A 27503-nucleotide genomic window follows, 5' to 3' on the forward strand; every position below is an offset into this window, starting at 1 on the left:
ACACTGATTCATTTGCTGGCACATTCTAATATAACAGACTCTGCAGCAGCATCAACACAGGTTCTCTTGCACTATAAAAATGGAACTCCTAACAAAACAGCTAAAATAAATAATACTAAACACTAAATAACAAATTAGTCTGAGACGACATTCCACAATAAATAGGATTTAAATGTCAGGTTCTAAACAATCCATAGTATTTGCAAAGTATGGTCATATTATCCATTCTTGCCCTATGCATACTTAAAACTAAAAAAAAAAAAAATCAAGTTATGTCATTTTCCATGAAAAAAAAAAGCTGCAGTTACACAATACACACCCAAGATCCTGTTTAAACTGTAGCTGAAGCTGTGTAAAGCAACAAGTCAACAGAAGTGATGACAGCATGACATCACCAAGGAAGGTGAGAAGTGAATTCTTCCTAAGAATTATGTCATGACTGTAGCATTTATTTATCATTAGACCAGATTTCACACTTTTCAAAATGCTAACATAACCCTAAAGAGGGAGAAATCCCTGTACAGAACACTGAGGGAAAACAATGCCAAGGTAACACAAATCTGAACAGAACAAACAGGGTTTGACTTTGAATATGTTCAGGCTGGGCAGGGGCATAGTTTGAACTCCGGGCACAATCCCTAACAGGCTATGCTTCTGTGAAACTATAAAAAAACCTCTGAGAAAATCCACTGTCTGGGTAAACCCTCTCTGGTCAAACCCTCTCTGGTCTTACTTAAATAACTAAAGTATCAAGGACCATGACTTGCTGATGGTGAGGATCTCTCATCATACCATAATACCGCAATACTTAAAAAGTCATATTTATGTGAAAATAAATGTGTTTCAGTTTTTACGTTTTATTCATTAGTGACACTTTCTCCACCTGCTGAAAGATTCCCAATAGAAGTCAATAGGTAACATTTGTAAATCGCTTGTTTTCACTTACAGGAATTTATGCAGACCTCTAGAGAAAAAACCCATCAGCGGAAATCAGCATGTAAAAGGGATGCTTGGAAAACAGTACTTTGTTTCAGAAAGATTTTACTGACACAATTCCTGATTAGGAAAGGGGCAATGCAGAGTCTAATCAAGTTAAAAAACCTACTTGTACTAGAAAACTTCATCAAAGTGAATATATAGCAACAGGTAAACAGTGGTTTTATTAAAAGTCAAGACAGAGAAAGTGTTAAAGAACTTGGAGGTTGAGCATCTTGGTTGTTAAAAAAAATAATCCTCAAGAGACAAACTCCAGGCCTGGGAAAAAATAAAGAAACCAAGATCAACTTTTGAGAGGCATTCTAAAAGGATAAAATATTAGTAGAAAATGAAAAAGAAAAACTGGACATACTGTCTACAAGGTTTTATTCCCTCCAGATATATAAATACTCAAGAGACTTTTAAAAAAATGTTTATGAAGCAATGTTTTATAGGGATTAGGATGTTGGCAGGGAAAAACACTGGCGCAGTTCTTGCCACTATGACACCATGATCACAGGAACCTCAGCATGGACATGTAACATTACCTTTACTTTGTAAAATATGTGGATCTGTCATTAGAATAGCTTATTTACAAATTCCAGCAGAAGTCAATGCCACTGAAAAAAAAAACCTTACCTACTAAAAGGTGTGTACAACCATTTCACAATGTTGTGGTTAAAACCGGGATTCAATTCCTGGGCAAAGTTCACTGTCCCATGGAGCTTGCACATTTCATAACAGGAGTTTTAAATAGGTCATCCACTTACAAACCTAATGATTAAAGGTCAAACCAAACCAGCTTCTAACTGTAAAATTGTATCTTGGAGGACATTTGCTTCCCAAGGTGTTCAGCTTTTAAAAATAACACCGGCCATTGGTTTCAAACCCCTTTACGAACCTACTCTGCAAGGTGGGGGCACATAAATTTTACTTTCATGACAGTCAGGTGGTTTGCTGCGTTCCACTAAGGAACCAAGCTAGAACAAGGCAAGGTCACAGAATGGCAGGGCAGCACGGTGCATTCCAAGACAAACGGCACAAGTTGATTTTCTCCTTCCAGGATAGGTAAATACATGACAAATTGATTTATTTTTCATTGCTCGTATCTGAAATTAAGTGATTACTACTGACTGTAAGGCCATGCAGAGAAGGAAACTCATGGCATCTTGTCATTCTCCCTGTGTTTGAACAGGGATACTAACTAGAATGTGTTAAATTTGTCAAATAAGACAGTTTAATAAGCCCCTTACTTGAATAGGGAAACATCTGCATTCCTAATGGTGTGAACAAGTGTTAATTATTGCTTGCTATTTTAGGGAAAATATGCCGATGATATCACAAAGGAAACGCATACCTACAAATAGTTGAAGATATTCTCCAGTTACTGGCATGGGTCCAGAGCTGAGTACAAAACTTTGGGAGAGGCCAGAGTACTCAGCACTTCCCATAACTGAGTCAGAAGTATTTTCAGCAAGCATTCAGTCTCATTATCAATAGTTTTTCATGCTTATAAAAGAAGAACTATTCTGAAATATTCTGAGTTTCTGCTTAAGGGATCTTCACATTTCTAATAGCACAAATTAAACAGAATGTGGCTGCAAGAAATGGACAATGGGAAGGAAACTTTATTTAAGAAACTCCTGTGAAGTCTGAACTTTCATTTTTCCCCTTTGTTACGAGTTTCAAAACACCACAGTGTTTAAGAAATTGCCAACACACAATTCCATACCCATAATCTACAAAGTGCCTTTGGTTAAAAGGCCTCACTAGCACAATGTCACACTATTTCTCTTCTACTTTCACAAGAAGTTTAATCACCACGGAAGCTTAATCTGTTGATACTAGAACGCTGCTCAGATACAATCGTTTCACACAACTCCTATTTAAAGCACATCACCCTCATTAGAGAGCAAGAACTCACTTCTGGTGAGAGCTCTAAGATGGAAGTTGGCAGATGTGGACCCTACTCCCCATATTGTCAACATTCCTCTGCAGTTTTAAACCTAGTAACCAGTGTTCCTCTGCTTCTTCAGAGTATACTCATACACAGAAAGAAGGCAATTCATTAACGAACTTACTGACAGTATAAAAGACTCACAACGAAGTCTTCCACACCATTCCAGCTCTCTCTTGGGTCAGTAGAGAGCAGTAATGGAGACACCACAACCATCAGCTATTTCTGTAGACCTCTGGCTAAGAAGGAAGGTTTAATAAAACTTTGAGAAATTTCGTTTGAGCCTTAAATTAGGGTTTGGAAAATGTCTTTCTTATTACATCATTTAGTTGCTTTTTGTGTAATGAATATATAATAAACTTAAAACAAATAGTCAAATCAAATTACCTTATTACTTTATGCAGTGCTAAGAACACCATTTCAAATAAAGGCTTCAATCCAGTACCATAGTGCAACTTCACTGCCCCATTTCAGGTTGGAAATAAAAAGCCTATTTTTGCCAGAAGCTTCCACCAACAGAGAAGGGTAAAAGATAAAACCTCCTCATTCTAATTTCAGACAAATCCCAAGGACAGATACTAATCATCTTACAGTCTTTCTGAAGTAGCAACATCTGTATTCATAAAAGTATTCATAGGCATCATACAGTCTACATGAAGGAATCATGCTTACATACATGTACAATAGCTTAATTAAAAGTTCTGTTTATTTACTGGGATTTTCTTTTAAGAATAAAAAGCTACCCAGTTTCCTGGGAGCTTAAGAAACCTTAAATTTTACTGGAACACTGAAGAAATGTCACATACTCTCCAAAGGCAATTTGGAAACTCTGACAACCTGCTGGTTCTCTGAACAGCAAGACTCTACCAGAATAGATGTATACGTTTAGAAAACATGATACCCATAACAGCTCCAGTCAGCTATGGGAGCAACAGGTCTGTGGCAGTATCAAAACTTGGAGTAACACACGCGGCAAATACGCAAGCAAATACCTATTCATTCACAAACCTTCATTCCCACATGAGCTCTTGCCAACTTCCGAGTCTGACATGGGAAAAGGTCCGTGCTTGCGGATCTCTCTCAAGATTTCAGACCTGACATGTTTTTAGAATTCCACCATAACCTCATAAACTAACACACACTCCCTGTTGCTCTGTTCCTTCTAAAAGTCTCCCTGTTGGAAGTCAGATGGCTGCATGTAACAAGGTAACTTTGCACAACTTAGCCATACTACAATATATTGTATTTGGTACTGGAATAATGAAAACCAAGTTTAAATTCAGCACAGAGGAACACATGTAAAAAGACAGCAAAGAGTATTCCACAGAATCAAAATGTAAAATAGATCACACTATTTTTCACTTATTTCTTTTTAGCTACTTCCATGCTCATCCAAATTCATCCTTTACTCTTCTGACCTGATGCAAATTAAATTAAAATACTGAAGTCATTATTTTTTTAGAAGCATGTTTACCATCTCATTTCCAAGTCTCTGCACATTACAGAACTTTTATGCCCAAAGGCACTTTTTGTTGTACACCCAGAAAGCACATCCACAGGGCAATGAGCACATTTACATGTTGCTTTAGTCTTCATACAGCCTCTCACAGAAACTTTCTCAAGCCATTGCAATACCAAACAGGCTCACAGGTAAAATTTTATTTCATCTATGTGTACACCAATATTTTGTGACAGTCTCTGATTAAAACCAGAAAATGCTTAAGAATTTCTACATTAAATTTATGCTTATTTCCTCTTTAATTCAGCTAACAGCTCTTCTATTTCAACATAAATTGAATTAATCTGTTCTCGTTCTTTAAGACTGCTCTGAGGAAAACAAAGAAGACGTATCAAGAGAAATTAAGTCACAATTTCTTCAAGTGAATTTCTAAACGTGAACTTATGAACCTACAAATATGGTATGGTTGGGAATCTACTGGATAAAAATACAAGTGTGGAATAAAGCATTAGCATTTACTTCAAACGCTAATCAAGTAAAATAATAATAAAGCAAATATAGGGGGGTTTTTTTGTACTATAACGACTGTACTACATGAAAGATGTGCAGATAACATCATTGTCTAAAGTCCTGGATTGATTGTAGATTTTCCAATTAAAGAAATACCTTATGGGATTTCAATAAAACTATGTGAACACCTCAGTGAAATCACTGCAGAATTCAAAGGGCACATTCCTTTAATTTTCTAGCCAAAAATATTTTCACTTCATGCACAGAATATTTTTTATTTTATTGCATGTAACAAACTGAAGCATAAGAAGTAACAGCATCCCCATTTTCACTGCCTGGCAATAAAATCTGGATTACCAGAAGGTGAGACAGGAGTTGTTCCTGCAGATGCTGCCACATTTAAGATTCGAATCAGGTGTAGCAAGACATACTGCAGCAAACAAATCAAGAGACTAATCACTACAGAGAAAAGTAATGCTAATTAGTAAAGCTGCTTAGCTCTTACATTTCATCTCATTTCTCTTCATAGAAGTCAAAAAGGGAGATTGGCCTTTTTTTTTTTTTTTCTTTTTTTAAATACACGTTACTCATTATTTAGGCTATATTTAAAGTCAAGGTACTCTGATATTACCGTTCTTCTGAAAGACTGGCTTAACTATGTATGTTGTGTTACTGAATACAGGCTTAACAAATTATGAAACTCCTCCTACTTAGACACCCCTAGTTGATAGCTTTCTACTTTCTTCACAAAAACAGATTCTCAAGTTTTTTCTACAAATTAAAACTTGTGAGGAAAAACTCTAAAACAAGGTGGAAACTAGAGGACTTAACCTATATTTGAGGAAAAGAGAGACAAATAGACAAATCAACAAAAATAAGCAACCTTCATTACTGGACATGAAGATAAACCAAAATTATATATTAAAGTAAAAATATGAACTGCTGACTTAAATTATCAAAATCAAACCTACTATGCATATTTAAATTGGTATTTCTCAAAGCTTCATGCCCATTAGCTGGCGTCCATTTGATTTCCTGGTACATACAGTCTGTATGTATTACTTTTGTTAATCAGATTAATATTGTATAAATATAAGCAATTTTGTAACAATATGTTTTAAAATCTTTTTTACTTTGTTTAGTTCATTGCCAGTGTCCTGGTTTTGGCTGGGGTAGAGTTAATTTTCTTCACAGTATCTAGTATGGGACTATGTTCTGGATTTGTGTCGAAAACACAAATGGGATGTTTTCATTATTGCTGAGCAGCGCTTACAGAGGGTCAAGGGCTTTTTCTGCCTCTCACCCCACCCCACCAGCGGGTGGGCTGGGGGTGCACAAGGAGCTGGGAGGGGACACAGCCGGGACAGCCGACCCCAACTGACCAAAGGGATGTCCTGTGCCACACGGCGTCATGCTCAGCGTGTAAAGCTGGGGAAGGAGGAGGAAGGGGGGATGTTCAGAGTGATGGTGCTTGTCTTACCAAGTAACCATCACCCATGATGGAGCCCTGCTTTCCTGGAGCTGGCTGAGCACCTGCCTGCCAAGGGCAAGTGGTGAATGAAATCCTTGTCTTGCTTTCCTGGTGTGTGTGGCTCTTCTTTTACCTATTAAACTGGCTTTATCTCAACCCATGAGTTTTCTTACCTCTATTCCTCTGATTCTCTCCCCCATCCTGGGTGAGGTGAGCGAGCGAGCAGCGGGATGGGGTTTAGTGGCCGGGGTTAAACCATGACAACCAGCCAGGCAGCGCTGCTTTCTTTTTTGCTACATTTTCTTTTTGTCCATGATCTTTGTTTTAGATGAGACCAAAGTTCCATATAAATGAAGAAAACTAGCATATTAACTTCATTTAATAAGTAATTCTAGCTGGATGCATGAGGTATAGCAAAATTAAAGGCTTATCAAAGTATGTTTTTTAAAAATAAGCCTTTTTTATATAGCTGGTGAATTAAGTAAATGTTTCCAGTCACCAAGGCATTCTGCTTTGTGGAAGCAATGACTTTGTACTTTTCAAGGATATTTTTGTTTTTTTCCAGTTTTAATATGAAACTAACTGATTTTTAATGTCAAATTACTGAATGATATAGCAAACTAAATGAACTAAAGCGATTAGTTGTTCTACAGGATGCTACAAATGGTTTCTTCACTTCCAAAAAGCCCAGGTTCCTAGTCAGTGCTTTGATTTCTGAAAAATTTCAGCACTCAAAACATATGCACTCCACATATTTTTTTATACTTAAATAGCTTTACATTTAAGTTTAAAAAGGAAGAACTTCCCTTATTAAAGTTTATTTACTACATATGCACACACTGTTTCTAATTATACATTTTACTAAAGAATTACTTTAAAAAAAACCAAAAATAAACACCCCCCACCCCACCCCCCCAAGTTCTACTCTGTAAATAAAAAAGGCATTGCGTAAATTATGCATGCTCCTACAGGAATCCCAAAGACTTTATTGTTTCCTGAACTAAAAGAAACAGGACCAGTAAAACCAGTAAAATTAATGGTACTGAAAGCAGTTTGCACTGAATTCACCTGCCAGCTGCTGCTAAGGGCCACAGACACCCCGGAGTCACAGCGCACATCCCGGGGTGCGAGAGCCTCTCCACCACACACCGCAGGCAGCTGCTCCCAGCACAGCCTCAGCAGCCGCATGGGACCACTGTGGAAATCCTGCACATCTAAAAACTTGCCATTCCAGGTACAACTACTATGACAACAAGATGGCCACGAGGAATTTGCTTGAGAACCTAAAGATTAAGTTTTGTAATAGTAGTTGCTTTTACTCGTTAAAATAATGTCTAGTCACCAAATAAGTCAGATAATACTTTATCCTCATACTCAATATATTTAAATTATTCATGAAAAAAGCTTTGTGTCTATGTAGTATTTCTTAGTGTGATGCAATGAGCTAGTTCACAGCCTAATTACAATTTACGGTACTGCAGACTTAAGGTGAAACTAAAAAAATAACTTCCAACGAATAGATTAGCAATGTCAGAATTTGCTAGATATTGCTATTGACTCATAAGAACAAAACACTCATATCAGGCATCTATCCATGTGGACGAAACCCAGAGATTTCAGAAGATTCATTTGCAAATCACTGTTATGTTTTAATTACGAGAAACAGAGATGAAGTGACTGCCTACCTCAGATTCCCTATAGTAAAAGAAGGCTTCAAAAGAACTCTTCAATTAATATGTATTCAAGAATTTGTTTCTGCTATTAAAGGATTGGAAAACCAGCTTTATTTAAGTCCTGTTAAACTCTGATCGGGTAAACTTAATTGGATTATCTAGAAGTCCAATTAGAAGAAGCTGCTCTGTGTAGATAAGATAATAGAGATTTAAAAAAGAGTAAGTAAAGATCAGAGGATCTAGTATCACACCACTCTCCTGATACTGGCTGTAATACTCCCCATTCCTTTTTGTTAACATTAACATTCCTGAGTTAAAAATACTTCACATACATTTTCTACTGATTTTGCACCTCAAGATGCATCTCCAAGATACATAACTATCACTGTTTTACAGAAAACAAGATATATAGGGCATTAAAAAAAGTATATAGGGCCTTGAGATGACTCGCTCAAAATCATAAGAGTCTGGACAAGAAAAAGCAAGAGCCCCAAGTTTTCCCTCACTGTGATAACTATCCAAATTGGTTGGGTACCCAGACACAGTGTTATCCACACACAAGAAACCAGGCTCTGTCTCCCACCTTTCCCAGCTTCCCACAGGTATACCTGCCAGGGAAAATGTTCTGCCTACTTCCACACCCCAAAATCTGTGACATTTGTGATAACCTCATTGGAAATGTCCCCGATTTGAGTGAATGTTTGTCATTACATTATAAAGCTAGTGATGCTGTCAAACCAGAACAGCTCTCCTCTTCTTTCATGATGTATTTAGACAGGAATAATAACATATCTATCATTATACACATCAGGGTGATTATCTACAGGGACAGATAATTTTGCTCTGTTGCCTATATAATTAAGGAACACTTTTGGCAGCAAAGAGATCCCAGTTCACATCTTTTCTTATCGAGACTATATTCTCTTGTTGCTTTCTTGAAGATTTTGGTATTAAAACCATTTTAAGGACTCTCACCCCCACCGCTGACCCTGCTGCACATTAACATATTACACAATTTGTACCACCTCATTTGTACCACACTGTCTATGGGCCATGCCATAAGCCAGCCCTCAAAACTCATCCCTGTTTAAAATAACCTCCCCAAAATAGAAGAGAGAAGGAGTAAGGGTTACCACTGTTATTTTTACCCTATATCGGTTCAATGGTCTGATTTATGCAGGGGATACAACAGAGGGTTTTTTTGGTGCAAGTGAGGGTGGCACATCATGGTGTGGAGGAGAGGGAAGGGATGGCTGTGGGCAGAGGGGATACTAAACTGGCTTTGAGGCTGAAGCCAGCATGTGGTAAAGCTTGGCCTCAAGGACACCACTCAGAAGCCATAATAAAACTATTCAACAGCACTGGTAGTGGGAGATTCAAAATAACTACAACGGAGCAGTGTAATAAAAAAATAAACCAGGACGAAAAAATCTGCAGACAATTTCACCAGCACACTACAAGTAATTGCATCTGTTCTAAACGACTATTTTGCTAGATCTAGAGAGCCACAGGCTGGAGTGATTCCCCAGTAATTTTGCACTTCAAAGGTAACATTCTGATTCTACTACTTTTTGAATATAACCTTTCTTAAGTTATTAGGGTATTTTAAAGAGAGATCTTCCTCAGCAGAGCCCAGAACAATTAAACATAGGCAGTTGTAAATACTCTTATGCTATTTAAGTATCTCATTAAAACCAGAGAATTATAAAGAGACTGTGACCCAAAATAAATAGGTTTCATTTGGTAGCTTGGTTCAAATGGGTTCATCATGGAAGGAGAAATGTTCAAAGAACAAGAGCATTTCTTCTCCTCTTCTAAGAAAGTAAGAACAAAAAGAAAGGGATGAAAAATAGGCAACTATTCTAGTTGGTACTAGGGATGGAGAAAATACCCTGTAACCACTGTCTGGTATGAAGAACAGGAATAAAAATATCACCTCTATAACCCAGCTCACCCCAAATCACCTTTTATTTGAAACAGATATACAGCTAGTCAGAAATACTGAAAATACTTTTGAGGTTGATTTTTGACATTGAAAACATACACAAACAATTGTGTTGAGCTAGTGATGGAAATGCCATTTGGAAGTCTCAATTTACTGCTCGAGCAAACGACCTATACTACTTGTTTCATTAGGGAGCCTCATTTTAGAATTTCTAAATCACTTATAAATTTCTCCTTTAAAAAAAAAATATTATTTATCACGACATAATCTTAAAACACAAGCCCAGCAGCAGTAATTACATGTATGCCTTCAGCTCTGTACCAATACATCAACACATAGATTACTACCTCATTTCTAAGGCTAATGCGCATTCACAATCAGCTTGATTATTAAAATTAAATGCTTCAACTATCTCAAATGAGTTCAGTTTGATGAACATGGAGGTTCCCTTACTTCAAGTTTCTTTTCCTTTGCTTAAAGTCATCATGCTAGCCACTGACATTTAATTGCATAATAAACACCCAACTTGAATAGAGGCAACAATAATGGTCCTCCTTAAATGATCTTTCATACAAAAATAGTACTGTAGTGTTTTAGAAAAACTAGAGTTCTGTTTTCAGTACTTCTCTATTGAAAGCATGATCTCTGTTATTCTAAGTGTTCATTCAAACTATCATGGCTAGATTTTTTGCAAGACTTAGACATTTAATGTGCTGTCATTTTAGTAAGAATATGTTTCCCAATGATGCAAATACAACACAGCACACAATACATACTACACACAATATTTATCAGTGCTATTTATATTAACAATAGATTACATGGATCTGATTAGACTTCTGTTATTTCCATTCTGCTCTGCTCCAAGAAAAGGCTGTGCAACAAGCCTAATAATAATAAGGGTAGATTTTACCCCCAGAGGCAGCAAAGTATTTTGCAAAACTAAATCAGAATAGCACTCCATTACCCATGGAGATATTATGTCCTCAAGCTATTTCAGAAGTCCACAATGAGCTAAGGCAGAAAATACTTCACATAAAAACATGAACTTAGTACTCAGTTGTTTTGCCTAGCATATTACTAATTAGCATTCTCCATAGATTTTCAGTGTGGTTATGTTCATCACCTTTATCAATTCACTTCAGTCATATAGATTTGGGCTTTTTTTGTAATTTAAATTTTAGAAACTGTTGAAAGACAAGACAAATTGGACCATCAGCTGTAAGAGTGAAATTCTTCTAGGTTCTTGCCAGTGGTACATACAGTATGAGGAAACAATACAGAAGGACTACAAAAGGAACTACAGATTTGACCTACTAAATATTGCAATACTTTAAATCATGAGCATGATTATGTGGACAGAGTTCCTTTCAGTAAGTACTATTCTTTTCCCTTTCCCATATGCTTTTATTTGTATTCAAGAAATCTAGCTGCTAAATACCAAGCGTGCTGAACTAGTAAATCTCCAACATACTAAATTTCCAGTTTTAAACGGAAAGTTTAACCTAGCATTGCACTGTACCAACATTATTTTAACTTGAATTGTTTTTTTCATTTTTTTAATTCAATACAATATGCTCTACACAAACAACACACTTCCTGTAAGTTAAAAACTGCAAAGCAAACAGATGGAGACACACACTCAGAAAAGAATTAGAGTATCAGAACACAAAAGTTGCTCTTTGAATCCTACATATGTAGAGCTAGACCCTTACACTATCATCACACTGTAAAGCTCCTATATTCTTCCTTTACTTTCTTCTGCCTTTCACATCACACTGAACCTTAGTGTTAAGAAATTTGCATTCTAGCTTCACCTGTACAATTATGAACGCAGGTTTTGATGTGTACTTTAAACCTCATTTAAACTACTCCTTTATGTACAGAAGAAGGATGAGGCTTTGTGTTCTAAAGAAGATCCCCTGTAGCTGGAGAAGAAATTACACAATCTTCGTGCTAAACTCCATATGCCTGTGCATTGCCTTCTGGAGAGCTTGCTAAATTAATGTTTAGGAAAAGATTAATGGGAATTTAAAGGGAAGAAAAACAATCTTGGATTTTAAAAGAGTATGGCGCTAAGTACTCAAAGAGTATCTCCTTGGTACACGAGTGTTCTTTCTATCTACCTTCACGAAGAAAATGGAAGAGACAGAAAGTAAGGTCTTCAGCTCAAAACAGACAGCACGGCATACTGCTAACATTGCTAAAAATTCCCCTCCCTTCTTCTGCATTAATACTCTATATAAGAAAAGGTTTAGCTGCCAGTTTTTGAAGTTCTTCCACCAGAGTACTGGAGTAGATAGTCAAGATTTCCTTAGATATAAAGCACAACTAGCATAAGGTTATCCTTTCCACTTACAAAAATTATTTTTTCTTCGAAGTATTTTTAATTAATCTATAACAAAGTCAAAATTATTTTTACAGAGATACCCAAGGATTATCTGTTTCTGATAACTATGCACTGACAGTTGGCATCTAGGGACATTCTAGATCTTAACTTGATTTAAAATACGCAATTAAAATGCAGGTTCAGTTTTTCAGGTACCAAAGGACTATAACCTACATTCAGACACACTCAGAAATCAGATACACTATTAGTTTATATAATCATGGAGGACAGAGGGAGCCAACAATACTCCTTTAAAATTAGTGGCTAATGTACATCCATTTAAAACCTCAACCCTATAAACATCTACATATGAAATAGTTAATCATGCCAGTGAAGCTAGCCACAGGTTCAAGTCATGCACACACCTAAAACTCTGTAGACTCAGGGCTTAAAAATTTAACACAATATCTTTACTCAGAGAAAAAAAAAAAATAGTTTTATTGGAGCACTGTTATTCCTGAAGTTGTGTGCCATTCAACATATCAAAGACTCTTCACTGAACTTGAAATTACTTATGGACATGATAAGTACATTTCTACTGCTTTAGACATCAAAAGCTTGCTATCATGTATCCTACCGGAGATAATACATGCTGAATATTAATTTTTATATAAAAAACAGTTAATGTAACACATACACACTTGGCTTATTCACTTACCACTACACAATTGACTCTTGTTTTCAGGGGAAAGAAAAAAATAATTAAGAAAATCACTGCATTCCAATTGAATGGGGAAAAAAAAGCCTCTGAGATAGAACAGACAAGGAAAATCAAGTATTTCAGTACGAGGTAGGTCACAGGAACTTGTTACAGCATTGTTAGAGATCACAACCTGAACTATCACAAAACAATGGGCAGTAGGAGAGCAGCAGGCACGCAGCCAGTTCAAGAGCACATGGGGTAGAGTAAGGAGCCACTGTCTTTTCTCTCGAATATTCTCTTAAAACTATCTTCAAAGCACAAATTTTTTGTTCCCTTAAAAGGAGAGATACTCCATGAAGGGATCAAATATTCCTATAAATAAAGCTGAAAAGTGTCAAAATTAGAGGTATCAATTTTTAAAAATCTCAAAATCTTTAGTTTATTTCAGATCCCTTAAGATAAAATGACTAATTGTACATTTTATGTGCTAGAGAAGAATCATATATCTCCCTCTCCAACCTGACTGTAACTGCTGAACACTAAAAATTACTGGATTTGAAGATTACACTGCCAGTATTTCCAATTAAATGATAACAGCACATGACTTTGGTTGTTTGTTTTTTTTTCTTTTAATAAAGGCTGACCAAAGCAGACAAATTCCCAGAAGTGACAACAGTTGCAAAAGGTAACTGTCACTGGTTTCAGACTAGCTTGTTCAATAATGTTTACAAACCAAAGTTACGAAAACCTTGCTGTGGTGCAAACTATCCCACATCTTACTACTATTTGCACTTGCACTTTCCTTTTAAGCACCTGGGACTGACTAGTGCTGGATACAAAATTTTGATGTAAATGGATCATGATTTTGATACTTCATCATAATTCCTACCACCCTCAGAACTCTGGAAGAGTGCAGAGAGAGAGAATACAAGCTTTAAAACACTCCTGTATTACTGCAAGTATAAGGTACTTCATGGTAATTAATAAAAACGTATTCTTAGTGTTTAAGAGTTCAGTGCTTGCAAACTGTATTTTCACGGGCTTCTGCTACTAGCTTGGTTGAGATACAGTGGAAATTCATCACAGTGAGTGGGCACAAAGTTATATCATCAACTAGATAATTATACTTCCTGCATTTACTCTGGGACTGCTGGCATTTTGAATGATTAACTAGGACCAGGAGGGTTGGGGCAAGGACGTAGCGTGCAGAGCCTTTGCAGAAAGTCTGGCTGACACAGCTGTCAAAGAACATGTCTCAATCAGCAAGAAAACTCTACTATACTTCCAAAAGAGAGAAATACAGTATCACTAAATGCCAGCTAATCATCAACAGGTTGCTGTCTATCTTCACTCCTCTTGACTAGAGAATTCCCAACAATATCCAAACTTTACTTCCAGCACTGTCCATCTTAACTCTGTAGCTGATTATTTCAGTAGAGCACAAGAAAGTAGACAAGGCTCTATGTGTTCGTAAGGATCAGCCTGAATATTCTAGCTGTGTTGCTATACACTTTGATTAGCACTGATCAAAGACACCTACTGTAGTAATTCACAAAGAGCAGCTCACTTATTTTTGTAAAAGTTTACTATGGTGCAGTAAAATATAATTATTTGCAAAAAAACATGATTACAGACAATTTGAATTATTTACTCACCGGTGGGAAATCGAAGTCTATCTGGTTAGCTAAATTTAAGATGTAGTCGATTCGAAACTGGTTCTCTGGATTGGCTAGTTCAACTGGAGGTGCCAAATTGCCCATTGCTGTCACTATTGTCTGCAAAGAAATAAAAATAAAATACTGCAGATACTTGTCTGAATACCTAGCTTTGAATAATTGAAAACAATAGCTCATAAGTTTACCTCTATAGCTTCTTTAATATTGTTTTTAATATCTTGAATTTTCATTTTCTTCTCCCTGTAATAAAAAATACATTATTATTTATAAGCCATAAAAGCAGAATATCGCTTTGAAAAAGAACACAAACTTGAAAAGTATTATATCAAAACTGTACTGTCACTATTGACTAAACTGCTGTCAGTCACTGAACCACTTATGTACACAGACTTCAGTATCTCATAACTTTTCTACTTCAACAGTAAATATTTATGTATCTAATTATGCTGAATAAAAACTTAATTCAGTTTCAGACTAGGACTAAGACATTCTTCAAAATCAATCAGATTCCAATATCTGGAAGTTATTTAGAAAAGCATGAACTGGAAATAAATAGGGGAAGAAAAAAATGTGTAAGCTATTAAAAGTAGAACCAAATGAAGGGAGACTGAAGAACCTCAAAGTACAAAAAAATTAAAGGACAAAAATGATGTCATAGCAGAAAAGCTAGAGCAGAGAACTCAACCTGTCAGAGACATTCAAACTAACAGTTTGGACATAAAAATTAAAACAAATAATGAAAGGCTTATCCAAATATGTAAAATTACCTTTTAACCACAAGCAAAAGAGTAGGCTAGAAAACCACCTGGAATGCTCTATAGGAGCACTATCATTTGGGATTACATGCAGCCAAATTGAAAAGTTTAACAGGCTCAAGCAAGCTACAGAACAAACCATTGCCTCTACTATAGTTATATTGTATTTTATGTCAAATCTGACAATAGTTATTTTGAATGCTGAATAGTGCAATCAAATGAAATGCATGATCAAGCATCTGGTATAACCAGGAATTAGCATCCTCAAGGTATTACCAGCACTGAGTCTGTAAACTGTAACTTAATTGCAATACACTTTAACAAAATTCTTACATTATTCATTTCTTGCTATACACAGCATAAAATTACTACTTTGAGGTAAACCAAGTTAGCCATGTAATTACTAAAAAACCCCAGCTAAATTATCTAAGTGACCTTTTAATCTTCATTAAACTGTTTTTACAGAACACTTTAATTATCTGAATATTTATATGAACTATTTTTAATTTTTTTCAATTTGAAAACTAACATTTTCCAGCACAGTATCCCTAAGACTTTAAACTACCTACAGTATGTTTTCTTTTTTTTACCTTTAAAAGCTAGTGCTCATACCTTCAGCTTGAAAACCTCATTTTACTGAGTTAAGTACTCATATAGCAAATGCTTTTTATCACTTTTTCCTTTCTATAATTATTCACAGCCAACAACCAAAACGAAACTGAAAGCATATTCACCAATCAAGAATGCACAAGAACAGGAAAAAAAAGAAAAAAAAAAAAAAGAAAAAAAAAAGGGGGGGAGTACTGCTTAAATAAGACAGAAGCAGATATCCAGGAGCGGCGGGAATTCTGGTTAGTGAATGAAAGATCAATGCAACTTTTGTAAAAGATAGGGTCAAGGAAGACACCACCGTGCCAGCCGCACGTTCTGCTGCCTTTTAGATACAGACATGGAGGATCTTACGATACATTCTACAGTTGTGAAAGCATGATTGCAATGCAAAATGCTGTTCTTACTGATGGAAAGCAAACGGCATCAAATCATCTTGTTCAGGATGACTTAGCTGTGTAGAGAACACGTCTGAATCAGCAGCAGAACTCTACCAAACAGAAACACGATCATCCCTAAACACCAGCTCCTCATCACTGACCGTTGCATATATTATCAAAACTTTGGGGCAGGGAAAGGAAGGTCAGTGAAGCTTGATGCAAAAAGAAAATTAAATGATCAATAACCAGATGCAAATTCTCAAAAGACCACCTTATTCCTTAAGACTACCAGGTTTTTTTCTTTATGGATTTGGCACCACTGATGGGAACAAGGCAGTGAGCCAAGAAAGGCCAAAAGCACTGAACTAAGGAAAATAAATAAGACAGGAAAAGAGAGGAAAAACTGAAGCCTTTTCACCCTCTTCCTTCCAATCTTCAATGCTTCCTACTGGCCCAGGACTTAAGAATCCCCATTCCACAAATCAAGACTTACTGTAGGAGCACAAACACTATATTTTTCAGTTAGTGCACATATGGTTGCAAAAACATCAGCAACTCTCTATTTTTTAATGTTCCTTTAATTTAAAAAATGTAAATAATAGTATGAAAACAAGAAATATTTATCAATGACAGTGTAAGCAATTTGGCCTGATTTTGCCTCCCATTTTCAACTGGCTCTTGAACTTAATGAACATGTATACACATTCCACCCTTTGAGAACAAAAGGGCAGCTGATATGCTGAAAATTAAGCAAGATAGCAGTAGTTTTAAAAGATTGAGTACAGAAATAATATTGTCATTTTGCTTTGGTTTGGAATATAATTAGAAAGACAAAAGTTTAGAAAGTCTTCTAATTTATTTTTTTAAGCAAACTGTAGTTATATTCTCTCCATGGAACACTTGGGGATAACTGTCTCAAAACATCAGCTAAGTGCATATTTACCAACTCTTCCACACCATACAATAAAACATTTTTATTATACTTTGTCAAACTCTTCACTGATCCTCAAACTACTAGCAGCACTGCAAAGTGATAATGAATATGGAGCGATGTAAAACTCCGGCAATTAACAAACTGCTTGATAACCATCATCATCTTTACAACAGGAATACTCATAGTTCCTATTTCTGGTTTTGTTGCCATGGCCCTATAGCATGCCTGGTAAACAAGGATTCTTATTACAGAGCAATGAATGTATCGTGTCATTTTGTGTTTTGTAATGTTTACTAAGCATAAATTTTCCATGACAATGAGATACTTTATTCTTCTGGAACTCAACGTGTTCATCAATCACCTGCCCAACAGCTTGCATGCAACTGTAACTTCTCTTCAAATAAAAGAAAGATGAAACTCATTTTATTTCAGGACTAATTAAGTTCAGTGTACAAAAGCTAAGCCCCACCTTTGCTGTCCCTTTACTTGGCCAGAATTGTTTTGGAGAATCCCATCCAGGTTGCACCTGAGACTTCCAAAAGTAACAACTTTGTTTTTCCCAACTACGAAGACTGAATATTCAACTTAGAAACAGAGTCTTGTTTCTTTCTTTCGTATTCCCGAGTGCTGGCACAATGGTCAAAACTACAAAAGAAAAAAGCTGGGTTCCCAGTTTTCCTCTGGAACAGACTGAATAGATTGGGAATGGCACCATGCTATCCTGGCTAACAAACGACTGACTCTCTGCAGGCCTGTTCTGTATCTTTAGATGCCATGGGTTAATAAGGTCATATTTTTAATCTTGTTTAAAACTTTTGCTTAGGCTGTGTAGGGTAGGCCAAACAAAGCATTAAACTCTATTAGTTGAGGATTATAAGAAAAATCTCAAATCCTGCTGTTTTCAATATTTAAATGGGCCAAAGCAAAGCTGCACATAGCTTTCAGGAAAACTAATAAAGTCTATTTTAGGTACTATAAAAAAAGATGACATTTTAGTTCAAATAACATGAAATTAGAATGACATAAAAGGTCAGGAAAATCAAATATTCCTTGAAAACAAACCTAATCAGTATTTACTAAAGAACTTCTACACCTGTGGCTGAGCTTTACTATTAAAATGGCAACATTTTTACTCAGACTATCAAGTCTTATCCAATGAACATATTACCAAACAGATTATCAGAAAGCAAACTAATTTAATTTTCATGTTCATTTCTGATAATATGAACAACCATTACTTGGAACTTAGAAAAAATTATTTAAAGTTTAAAAATAACATTCCAGAGGATCAAGGATTCAGCTCACCCAGTATAAATATCTGACAGATAGAAAAGTTTTAAAAAATTGGTGCTGAATGGTCAAAACATGTTAAAGAATTAAAAAAAAAAAAAGAAAAAAGAAAAAAGTAGTAATAAATCCTGTCACCCCTTTATGCCATAAATCTAAATTCCTGAAAGCAAAGAAGTTTGAATTTCTTGGTCACTACTGACAGGTTAAGAACCTGTATGCCTTGCTGCAATTTTCTGTTCAAACAGGCAGAGTTTGGACAAGACTGAAGAGAAAAATACAAATAATTACCTAGTTTTAAATCAGAATGTAGTATAGTACTACTTCTTTCCAGCAAAACATAGATTTTATCAACTGAAATGAAGTGATATGTTTCTTAAAACCCTACAAATCCACAGCTGGAAAAGAATCTGAAGCATGCAGAGTGCAAAGCAACAACAATAGAATCTATTTTTTTTTCCTTTAGAAGTAAAGATAGTCATGATAATACAGCGCTCTCATTTTAACATATATCAGTTATCTCAGATAGCGGGAAAACCCTCCCCACATCTCCCCCAAATTCCCTGATTATATAGGAAACTCCACACTTTAGATGTGAGAATATTTTAGGAATCAAACATCAGATGTATCACGAAGAACACCGAAGAGCTGAATTTAATGCTGTGGGATGCATCACTTGAGTGAAAGTAAAAAGACTTTGATCAGATAACATGCAACAGAAAAAGGCTTTTAATGAGGCTTAATTATGATTGCCAATTAATCCCCCTATGAACATAGCCTAAAAAAAGGAACATGCCCTGGAACATGAATACTTACAATATGAATACAAAATATTGGAACATTCTTTGCATATGGCAGATATAAATGCTTTCATTTTTGGAAAATGTAATTTTCTTTCTCAATCTGTCTTTTAACACATGGTTTCCTATGTGCAGCCTTAGCATAATAAATAATGCCACATAATGGTTTGCAATTTAATAGTGTGTATACACTATTTCACCTCAGTGAGCCTGTCTAGAATCCTTAAGGGTATGTAACAGCACGGGCAGAGTACACCATGCGACACTAGGACACATACTTAAAATGACTGGCTTTCTATTATATAACAACTCCCCAAAACCATGTTAAAAATGTTCTTATTAATTATGTTCGCAATTTTTTGTAGTTCTCAGGATGCTGTTGCAAATAGTAAGAAAGCAAAAGCTTTCTCTTTAAACTCATATTGCAAAATGTACATGCCTGGAGAGTGTATATATATATACACCATTTTAATAGGGCATAGTAAAACATGAACACATAATGGTAATACAGAACATCAGCCTTTGTCTTCTCTACAAGACTGTAAACAGTCTGGCTTCTATCACCATCAGTGATTGGTATAATGCATAAATTACCTTTATTTCTGAAGCACTGTCAAACTTCGCTCACTCTTGAACTCGCTGACCTAACAACTCTATCTAGTGAAAAGCTTCCCTTGCCCGTGCAAAGCACTGTCAGTTAAGTGGATCAATTTGCAAGCAGGAGAGCCAGAATAAGAATCTTATAAAACAATTTGCCTCTGGCTTTTTATAGGAGAAAATGACATTGTTGTGTTTCAACACAGGTGTATCTCCATTTACTTTTGGGTATTAACCTACAGGGAAGTAGCCACGGGCTGTCAGCTTTCCGCTCACCTTCAAAGCCCGTTGCAATTACACATTGAAAGCAAATTAAAAGTTGATGTATCAGTTTCATTTTAAAACACAATTCAGTTCTTTGACAGGCAGTCATGCACTTCACAGGCACGTGGGCTTTAAACATAGCTATTCATCTAAATATGGTGTCTCTGATGCAGTGAAACATGCACATGGATTTCATAAACATTCCATAAAATCTGCATTAAAATTTGTTTATTGCATCTTATGGAAGTTAACAAAAATGCAAACAGCACTACCTGCCAATCCACCTCATAAAAATGGAGCAGTGCAGTCAAGATCTTCAGACACAAGACCACAAGCAAGGAAATTCAATTAAGATTTTGCTACCAATCCCCATTACAAAAACTCTGTGGTACTTTACAATTCAACAATAAGATAAACTTGGTTTAGCAGCCTGGGTTATTTCTAACAGAACAACATGGCAATTATCTCAAAATATAACAGCTAGAATGGCAAACAAGGCAGAGACCAAGTCAGAGGCGTTTGAAAACTGGGAAAAATAGGGGCCTGGAATACTCAGAGTGAAGCCGAAAGAGTTCATCTTAGACCTGTGACCAAGTACCAGTTTTACAGACAAAACTGCTAAAATGCAATAGCGAAAAACCACTGAGTATGTTTTTGACCACAGAGATCTCAGTAACTCTGCCAACTTCAAAAATAATTTTCTGTTTTGTACTGTTTAAGAACAAAAAAGGCAAGCACACGTGGTACCATGGGATAGGAGCTGCCATGCATCAGGTGCACAGGAGTAACTACAGCTTCTGACAGGAAATACAATTTAGCTGGGTTCTCACTTGCAGCAGAATTGAAAGAGATTATCTAACCGCATTAATACTTTGTTCTTGATAACTCTGTCACCTTCTAAGATGAAATAAAGTTACCCAAAGGCATTGCTAGCTGACAAAATGTTATCTAAAGCACTCCTACACAGTCAATGCCATGCTGGTAACACTGACCACGCACGTATCAAGAATCTCACTGAAAGCAACAGACCCTTGCTACTGCTGGATGGAGAAACTACGTTTCCTCATCCTAATACTATGCTCCTCCTCTTACAGCACCTTTTCACCCATCTACTTCACTTTGAAGATTCTTGGTTTTATATCTTCAGGGTTCTGGGTAACAACAAACTGTAACATCCAGCTACCAAAGATGATTTACTGTGAGCAAAAATAATAATAAAAGAAAAAGAACTGCTATGAGAATGTACTATTCACTTTCTCTGTAAATACTACCTTTTGGAAAAAGAAAACCCCAGCACGATGAATAATTTTGTCATTATATATTGATTTAAAGACACAGTTAAAACTTAAATTATGTAGCACAGATCTAATTGTGACCTAAATGATTGGAGAACTTAGGTCAATTATCCCCCGAAGCATTATCACTTTCACACATGTGTATGATGCAATATGTGTAATAGACAACATGTACGGGTCTTCTACAAGTTCTCTTTTAAATATTGGGAAAAGCACTATAAACTGCTTTACCATTGCTTTTTTAAGGCATTACAATATTTATCTCCACGAGTTACATGCACATCTTACTATGTGTCCATAAATGGATGAGCATATGGTAAGAAATATAAGGGCTAAGAAATACCTTCTATTTACAGAATGACAGAATCATTCTCTAAGTTAAAAGGCAAGAAATACAAATTACTGAAGCACTGATTAAAAAAAAAAATGCATCAGAGCTACGTGAAAGCAGAGGTGATGTTATTTTTGATCATTATCTGCCCTGGAGTGTTATTATTTGCATTATTTGCAGTGAGGTGACAGGGGTGTGACTTGTTTCTTATCTTAGGGAACAGTACCACAATGAAATTACTACAAAACTCTAAAAAAGGCATCCCTAAATATAAACACAGTTAACGTTCAGGTTTATTTTACCCCAGGTGTAAAGGTTAAAGGGTAACTTTATTCTGACTCAGTGGCTACATGATGTGAAGACTTGTTGTGGGAAGGCTTGGCTCCTGATGAAGTTCAAGTTTCTGGGAGGGCAGCTGGATGCACCCGATGGCTCTGTCCCAGCAGCTGCTCCAGCAGGCAGGAACAGCCCAGGCACATGGTACCCTGGTCATACTGTCTGCCCAGCTGAATGTGGCACAGAGATGCTATCCTGGCTCTGAGCCACCTTGGGGCTCCCCTTTGGCTTTGCAAATTCCTACATAAAACCAGTTTAACTGGTTTACAGTCCCTTTATACCTGTTAGTGGCACAAAGGGACCATCACAGACCCAATATTAAGAAGCATAATTCTGCTTATGCTGCTCCATTTATCTGAGCTAATTAACTAGCAGTAGTTTAGATAAGGGATGAAAATAGAAGCATTCAAAGAGCAGTGTTATGGATGAGGTTGACAAGGGCCCTTTAATTCATACCGTGCAATTAAACACCTTTGTAAAGTGCAAACCTGGTCTCTAGTTCTTCCGGCATGCACACCAAGGGTAACACACCATTTTTGTTTTCTTGCTCTAAGTACAGGTAATTACGCATACGACAATGAAAGGTGTCCTCAAAAGTTTAGTATTCTCTCTAGATACTCAGTACAATAATTAACAAGGCTAAGGACTTCAGAGTACACTTTGTGATTCTCTTATGGTACAGAAGGACGTCCCTCACAACCAGCAGGAATAGGAGGATTCAAGTCAAACTTGCTGAATCATCTTGCCTTGTACAATTCACTATTTTAAGATAACCATTTCAAACTGCTGTCAGGAAGCACAAAGACCTTTTATTTATTTATTTATTTATTTAAGCGCTGTGAATGTGGTCATTATTAACACAGGAAAAAAAAAGGAAACATGCACACAGCCCATCACTTCTTTGAAACATTTATGTCCAGCTGTGCAATAACACTGAAATACAGCACTCAACACCTCTCAGGACATATTCTCTGTTGTTTCAAGCTGTCTGCTTGTACAGCCATGCTTCACAGCAGACCCAATCTAGTAGGGTCTCCTGAGCTACCTGACTGGGTCTATTGGTCTCTTCATGTCCAAAAAAAAAAAAACCATCGTGTGAGTACATACTGACCAGACACTGCAGTATACATGGATCAACAGCACCTTCTGTTAAAACTGGGGTATTTGCTGCGTTGTTCATCACTTCATCATTGGTACTGCAGAGACTTTGCTTTAAAATACAGACAGGTAACGGCAGCATTACTGGGGGCCTTGTTCTCACCTTAGTTCTCAGGTACTTTCAAAGCACTTTTGTCTAAACTTTGAACACTGCTTTGAAGAGAGACATATGAGTTTCATCTGTTCTGACACTGTTTTGTAAATGTCTGTATTCTAGTAATTTATTCAATCAGGATTTGGTATGAAGCTTTCCAAAGAGGGCAGCCACATCGCAGAGCTCTTCAGGGGTTCGTGTACAAGAATGAGAGGAATAGCTCCTATAATGGCTAATGACCTCACTGCTACTTAAAACTAAAAAAGTACACAGCTGGCTAAGTGCCAGTAGTAAATGGAAAGAAGCCCTAAAATAAAAATGGCTGGAACACTGATGCCAAATTAAGTATACACACAGACCAGCCCAAGCAGGATGAAATGCGGAGGAGAAGACTGTAATGAGACAGGTCAACATGGTCAGTCCTGAAAATCTCTTGGACTTTTTTTAGGGATTATGATCTCCATTATAATCTGGAACACTTCTGGCATGTGATATTGTAGACAAGCGATCTACAAGGTGCTTGCCTCTAACAGTGAAAATGCTCAAGGTTTTTAAATCCAAACCCCTGCACAGTAGAACGTAAGACACAGATATCAGAAGGACAACAGCACAACAGAAAAATGGGAAGGCTCAAATTCGTACAGTGCGGTGTCCTACCAGAAACAAGGTAAATTCTACAAAACATGTTTCTACAAGCATTCACTGTGACTTCTGTCCGAATTCTACTATTATTCTCAACTCCACCTTTCCAATCTCTTCATTTGATACAATTAAAGACCACTAAAATACAGAAAGAGCTTGGAATGTGATAACAGAGCTTTCCAATTTCACTAACAACTGAAATAGCTACTCTTTTGCTTATTTGGGACAGACACATTAACAGTTCAAAAATTTTTGTGCAATCAAGGTTTGCTAACATAACATCTGGGAAAATTATTACAATATTCAAATACACATGTGCTCATAAAGATTTAAATATAAGTTCAATTTGATCACAAATTCTTACAGATACATCTGATCAGAGCAAATACAAAGCGTCATTGAGTCATCTGATCAGTAACAGTTAACAGGTAGCTACAAAGAGCTATCTGCTACCAACTGATAGTTCAAAAAAAGTTTGAGAGTTAGGACAAAGTTCAAAATACACTTTACACCATGAAATATTCACTCCACTATTAATTTCAATTTAAAACTCAGTTCCAAATTTTAATCAAGAAACTAAACAAAGAAGGCTTCCCCTTCACTGTGAAATCACCTGCAACATGACTGCAATTTCCTGAAAATTTTGGTTTACTCACATAAAAAATAATTATCTATTTCACCATTTTTCCCATTACTTTTTAAAAATGCAATTATATTTCTCAATGACCCAAACTTACATTTTCTAAATGATGCAGGATTTAGTATTGATAGGCCATAAATTCAGAACGATGGTCTGAAGAGAAAAGCAGTTAAGGCAGTGAATGTAGATTTTCAGTATCCAAAAAACAGGGAGGACAATTTGGAAAGGAAAACAGGAACTGTTTATTAAACTATGCAGCTGTTGCTGAAAGCTGACCTTAGATTTCAGTGAGATATTAATGTTAAATATTTTGTTCACCACACATTTCTTACTGTTAGACTGCTGAATCAACTATTTTCTTTACAGCTGTAAATCTGGAATTTTTACCTTTGAAAGTCTGAATCAAGGAAGATTTCTACAGTCATCTCCAAGGATGAAGAGCAGTCAGGTACGTTCAACTTTAGTTATAAGCCTTAAAGAATTGCCTAAGTGCTTACAACCTCAGCATTATCAGCAGAAACTTTAACAGTCCCTATTGATCTTAGCTTTTGGGAAGTTCAAGTTCACAGTCATTCTTAACAGTGTGCAGTCATATCTAAATGGTGATTTCCATTATACACTCTATTAAAATCCAGATTTCAACAGAAAGCTGGTTTTGTGAAAAACATCATAGATGTCATGTTTCCATGTGAACAATTAGCACAACATTCCCACTGAAATCCCTCTCCCTAAAATCTTGTAAAATTTGTCAAGTACTGTTAGATTTCAAGAGATCTAGTTGTGTATTTATATATACACTTCCAAACAGTGTATGAATTTACTATGATTGCACATGTAAACTGCATTTTTAGAACATGGAGTAACTAAATACTGGAACAAGCAAATCTGAAAATCTGTCCCTTAAAGATCCAGGCTAGTGCACAGAGAGGCAGGTGTAACACAGCACATAACAAAGCAAGGTGCTGACAACTTTGGCTCTAATCCATCAAAGCACTTAAGCACATGTTTAATTTTAAGCACATGAGTAATTCTATCAACTTTAATAGGGCTACTCATGGTTTAAGTACTGTGATGGATGGGGGCCAGAACGTGCAGAACCTTTAAGAATGCTGCATTGCCTATATTGTATGAAGAAAAAAAACCTGCATTCTTCCACTGAACAATTACGTTATAAAATCTCTGGAAGCAAAATTTACCATAAGTTGAACACAGGTCTGCTTATGTAAACACTGAGATGCAAGGTATTCCACAGCCTTTCAACATAAAATACAATGCAAGTTCTCATGCTGAAGATGTCCACATATGTTTAGTTCTCTCCTTTTCCTCTGCAGCTCTGTGTTATGGCCACATGTCACTTATGTCCATCACACTTTGCTTTGCAACGGGAGGATCACAGTTAAGTAGTCTTAAACAGAAAATACCAAAAACTTAGCTACTAGTTATATTTCTTAAATTAGATGTCATTTGAAAACATTAGTACTACAGCCTTCCAAACGTAAACTCGCCTGTACAGACACCAGTGTAATACAGTTTCAACTGTAGCTCACATAATAGCTCAGCAACTTCTCTGTAATATCAATTATTTTGGATATTCAAAGCTGTGCATGTGCCTCTTTCATACGTGTATGTGTGGCAAATTCAGATGTTTTAGCGTAAAATTATTATTTCTTTAGTGTATTTTATAGAGTCAGTGTTAAAGATATTGAAAAAGAAAACAAAACCTCCTGTAAATTTCTAGCTAGGACAGTTTCTGTAAATCAAAGCTGACTGATTTTATCTCTAAACAAGACACTAGGAAATTCTGGATCTTGTTTTAGCTGAACATGGCTCCAAAAATTGTTACTAAGTTTTAGAAAACAGGTTTCTAAAAAAGGAAGAGAATGGAACAATCTGAAAAATCCTTTACAGACGTTTTCCAGAAGATCAAATCAGTCTCACTAAATAGTAACACACAAGAGTCATCTAGTTTTATCCCTGCACTCATAACATATGTTGGAAAAGCTCCAGAAAAATGTCTGTTATATAGCCATACTGTCCCAAATGTACAGTGAGTTTTAACAGCCTCTAATACAATATCTGCTCTGAAACAAACAACAGAGAAGTAGTCAATTAAACGATCCCTGTACCCAGGGACCAACTCTCCCCCCCATACCAAAGGTAATGATACAGTTTGTCCGCTTACTATCAAATCCCCAACCAATACAAATGCAGACGGTAAATGTATGGCTAACTGGGAAAAACTCTTCTGCCAAACACGTCAAGAATCCCAAGATTTTTTTCTCACCTTAGAGTGGAATAAATTGAAGCTGATTAGTTTTTGTTTTTCTCCCCCCATCGTATCACATCAGCATACCACAGGGGATAGAAACCAATCAGCTAGGTAACCTGTTTTACCTTTCTTTGCAGCCTAAGTTAGGAGGACTCAAAACTTCTTTTCAAGAGCAGGGAAACTGAAGGCCATGCAAGACCACCACTTGTAGGTCTCTCTTGATTCTAATACTGTCTCAGACCTTTAAAGTCAAATTTATTCTCTCCCTGATTGCTACCACTCAAATTTTGGTACACTATAGCTTTTACTCTGACTGTTCCTAACAGAACTTAAAATTAACACAGCTACTTTACTCCTAGATTTGTCAACAAGTACATTTGAGAAGAAATGAGTGTTTAGGTTTGGGTTTTGCTC

The 27503-nt window shown here is 36.3% G+C and overlaps 1 protein-coding gene across 1 annotated transcript in view; it reads right to left on the reverse strand.

Moving 5' to 3' along the window:
- Positions 1 to 27503, reverse strand: part of GNAS (GNAS complex locus) — a 120888-nt gene that overhangs the window by 41426 nt on the left and 51959 nt on the right. The window contains exons 4-5 of the mRNA XM_026862308.1: positions 14884 to 14938; positions 14678 to 14797 (exon numbers count right to left, since the gene is read on the reverse strand). Coding sequence (XP_026718109.1) covers positions 14678 to 14797; positions 14884 to 14938 — 175 coding nt within the window. The remainder of the gene's footprint in view (positions 1 to 14677; positions 14798 to 14883; positions 14939 to 27503) is intronic.

This window comes from Athene cunicularia (assembly GCF_003259725.1).
Source record: "Athene cunicularia isolate RWA chromosome 20 unlocalized genomic scaffold, athCun1 chr20_part1, whole genome shotgun sequence".
NCBI classification, from domain to species: Eukaryota; Metazoa; Chordata; class Aves; order Strigiformes; family Strigidae; genus Athene; species Athene cunicularia.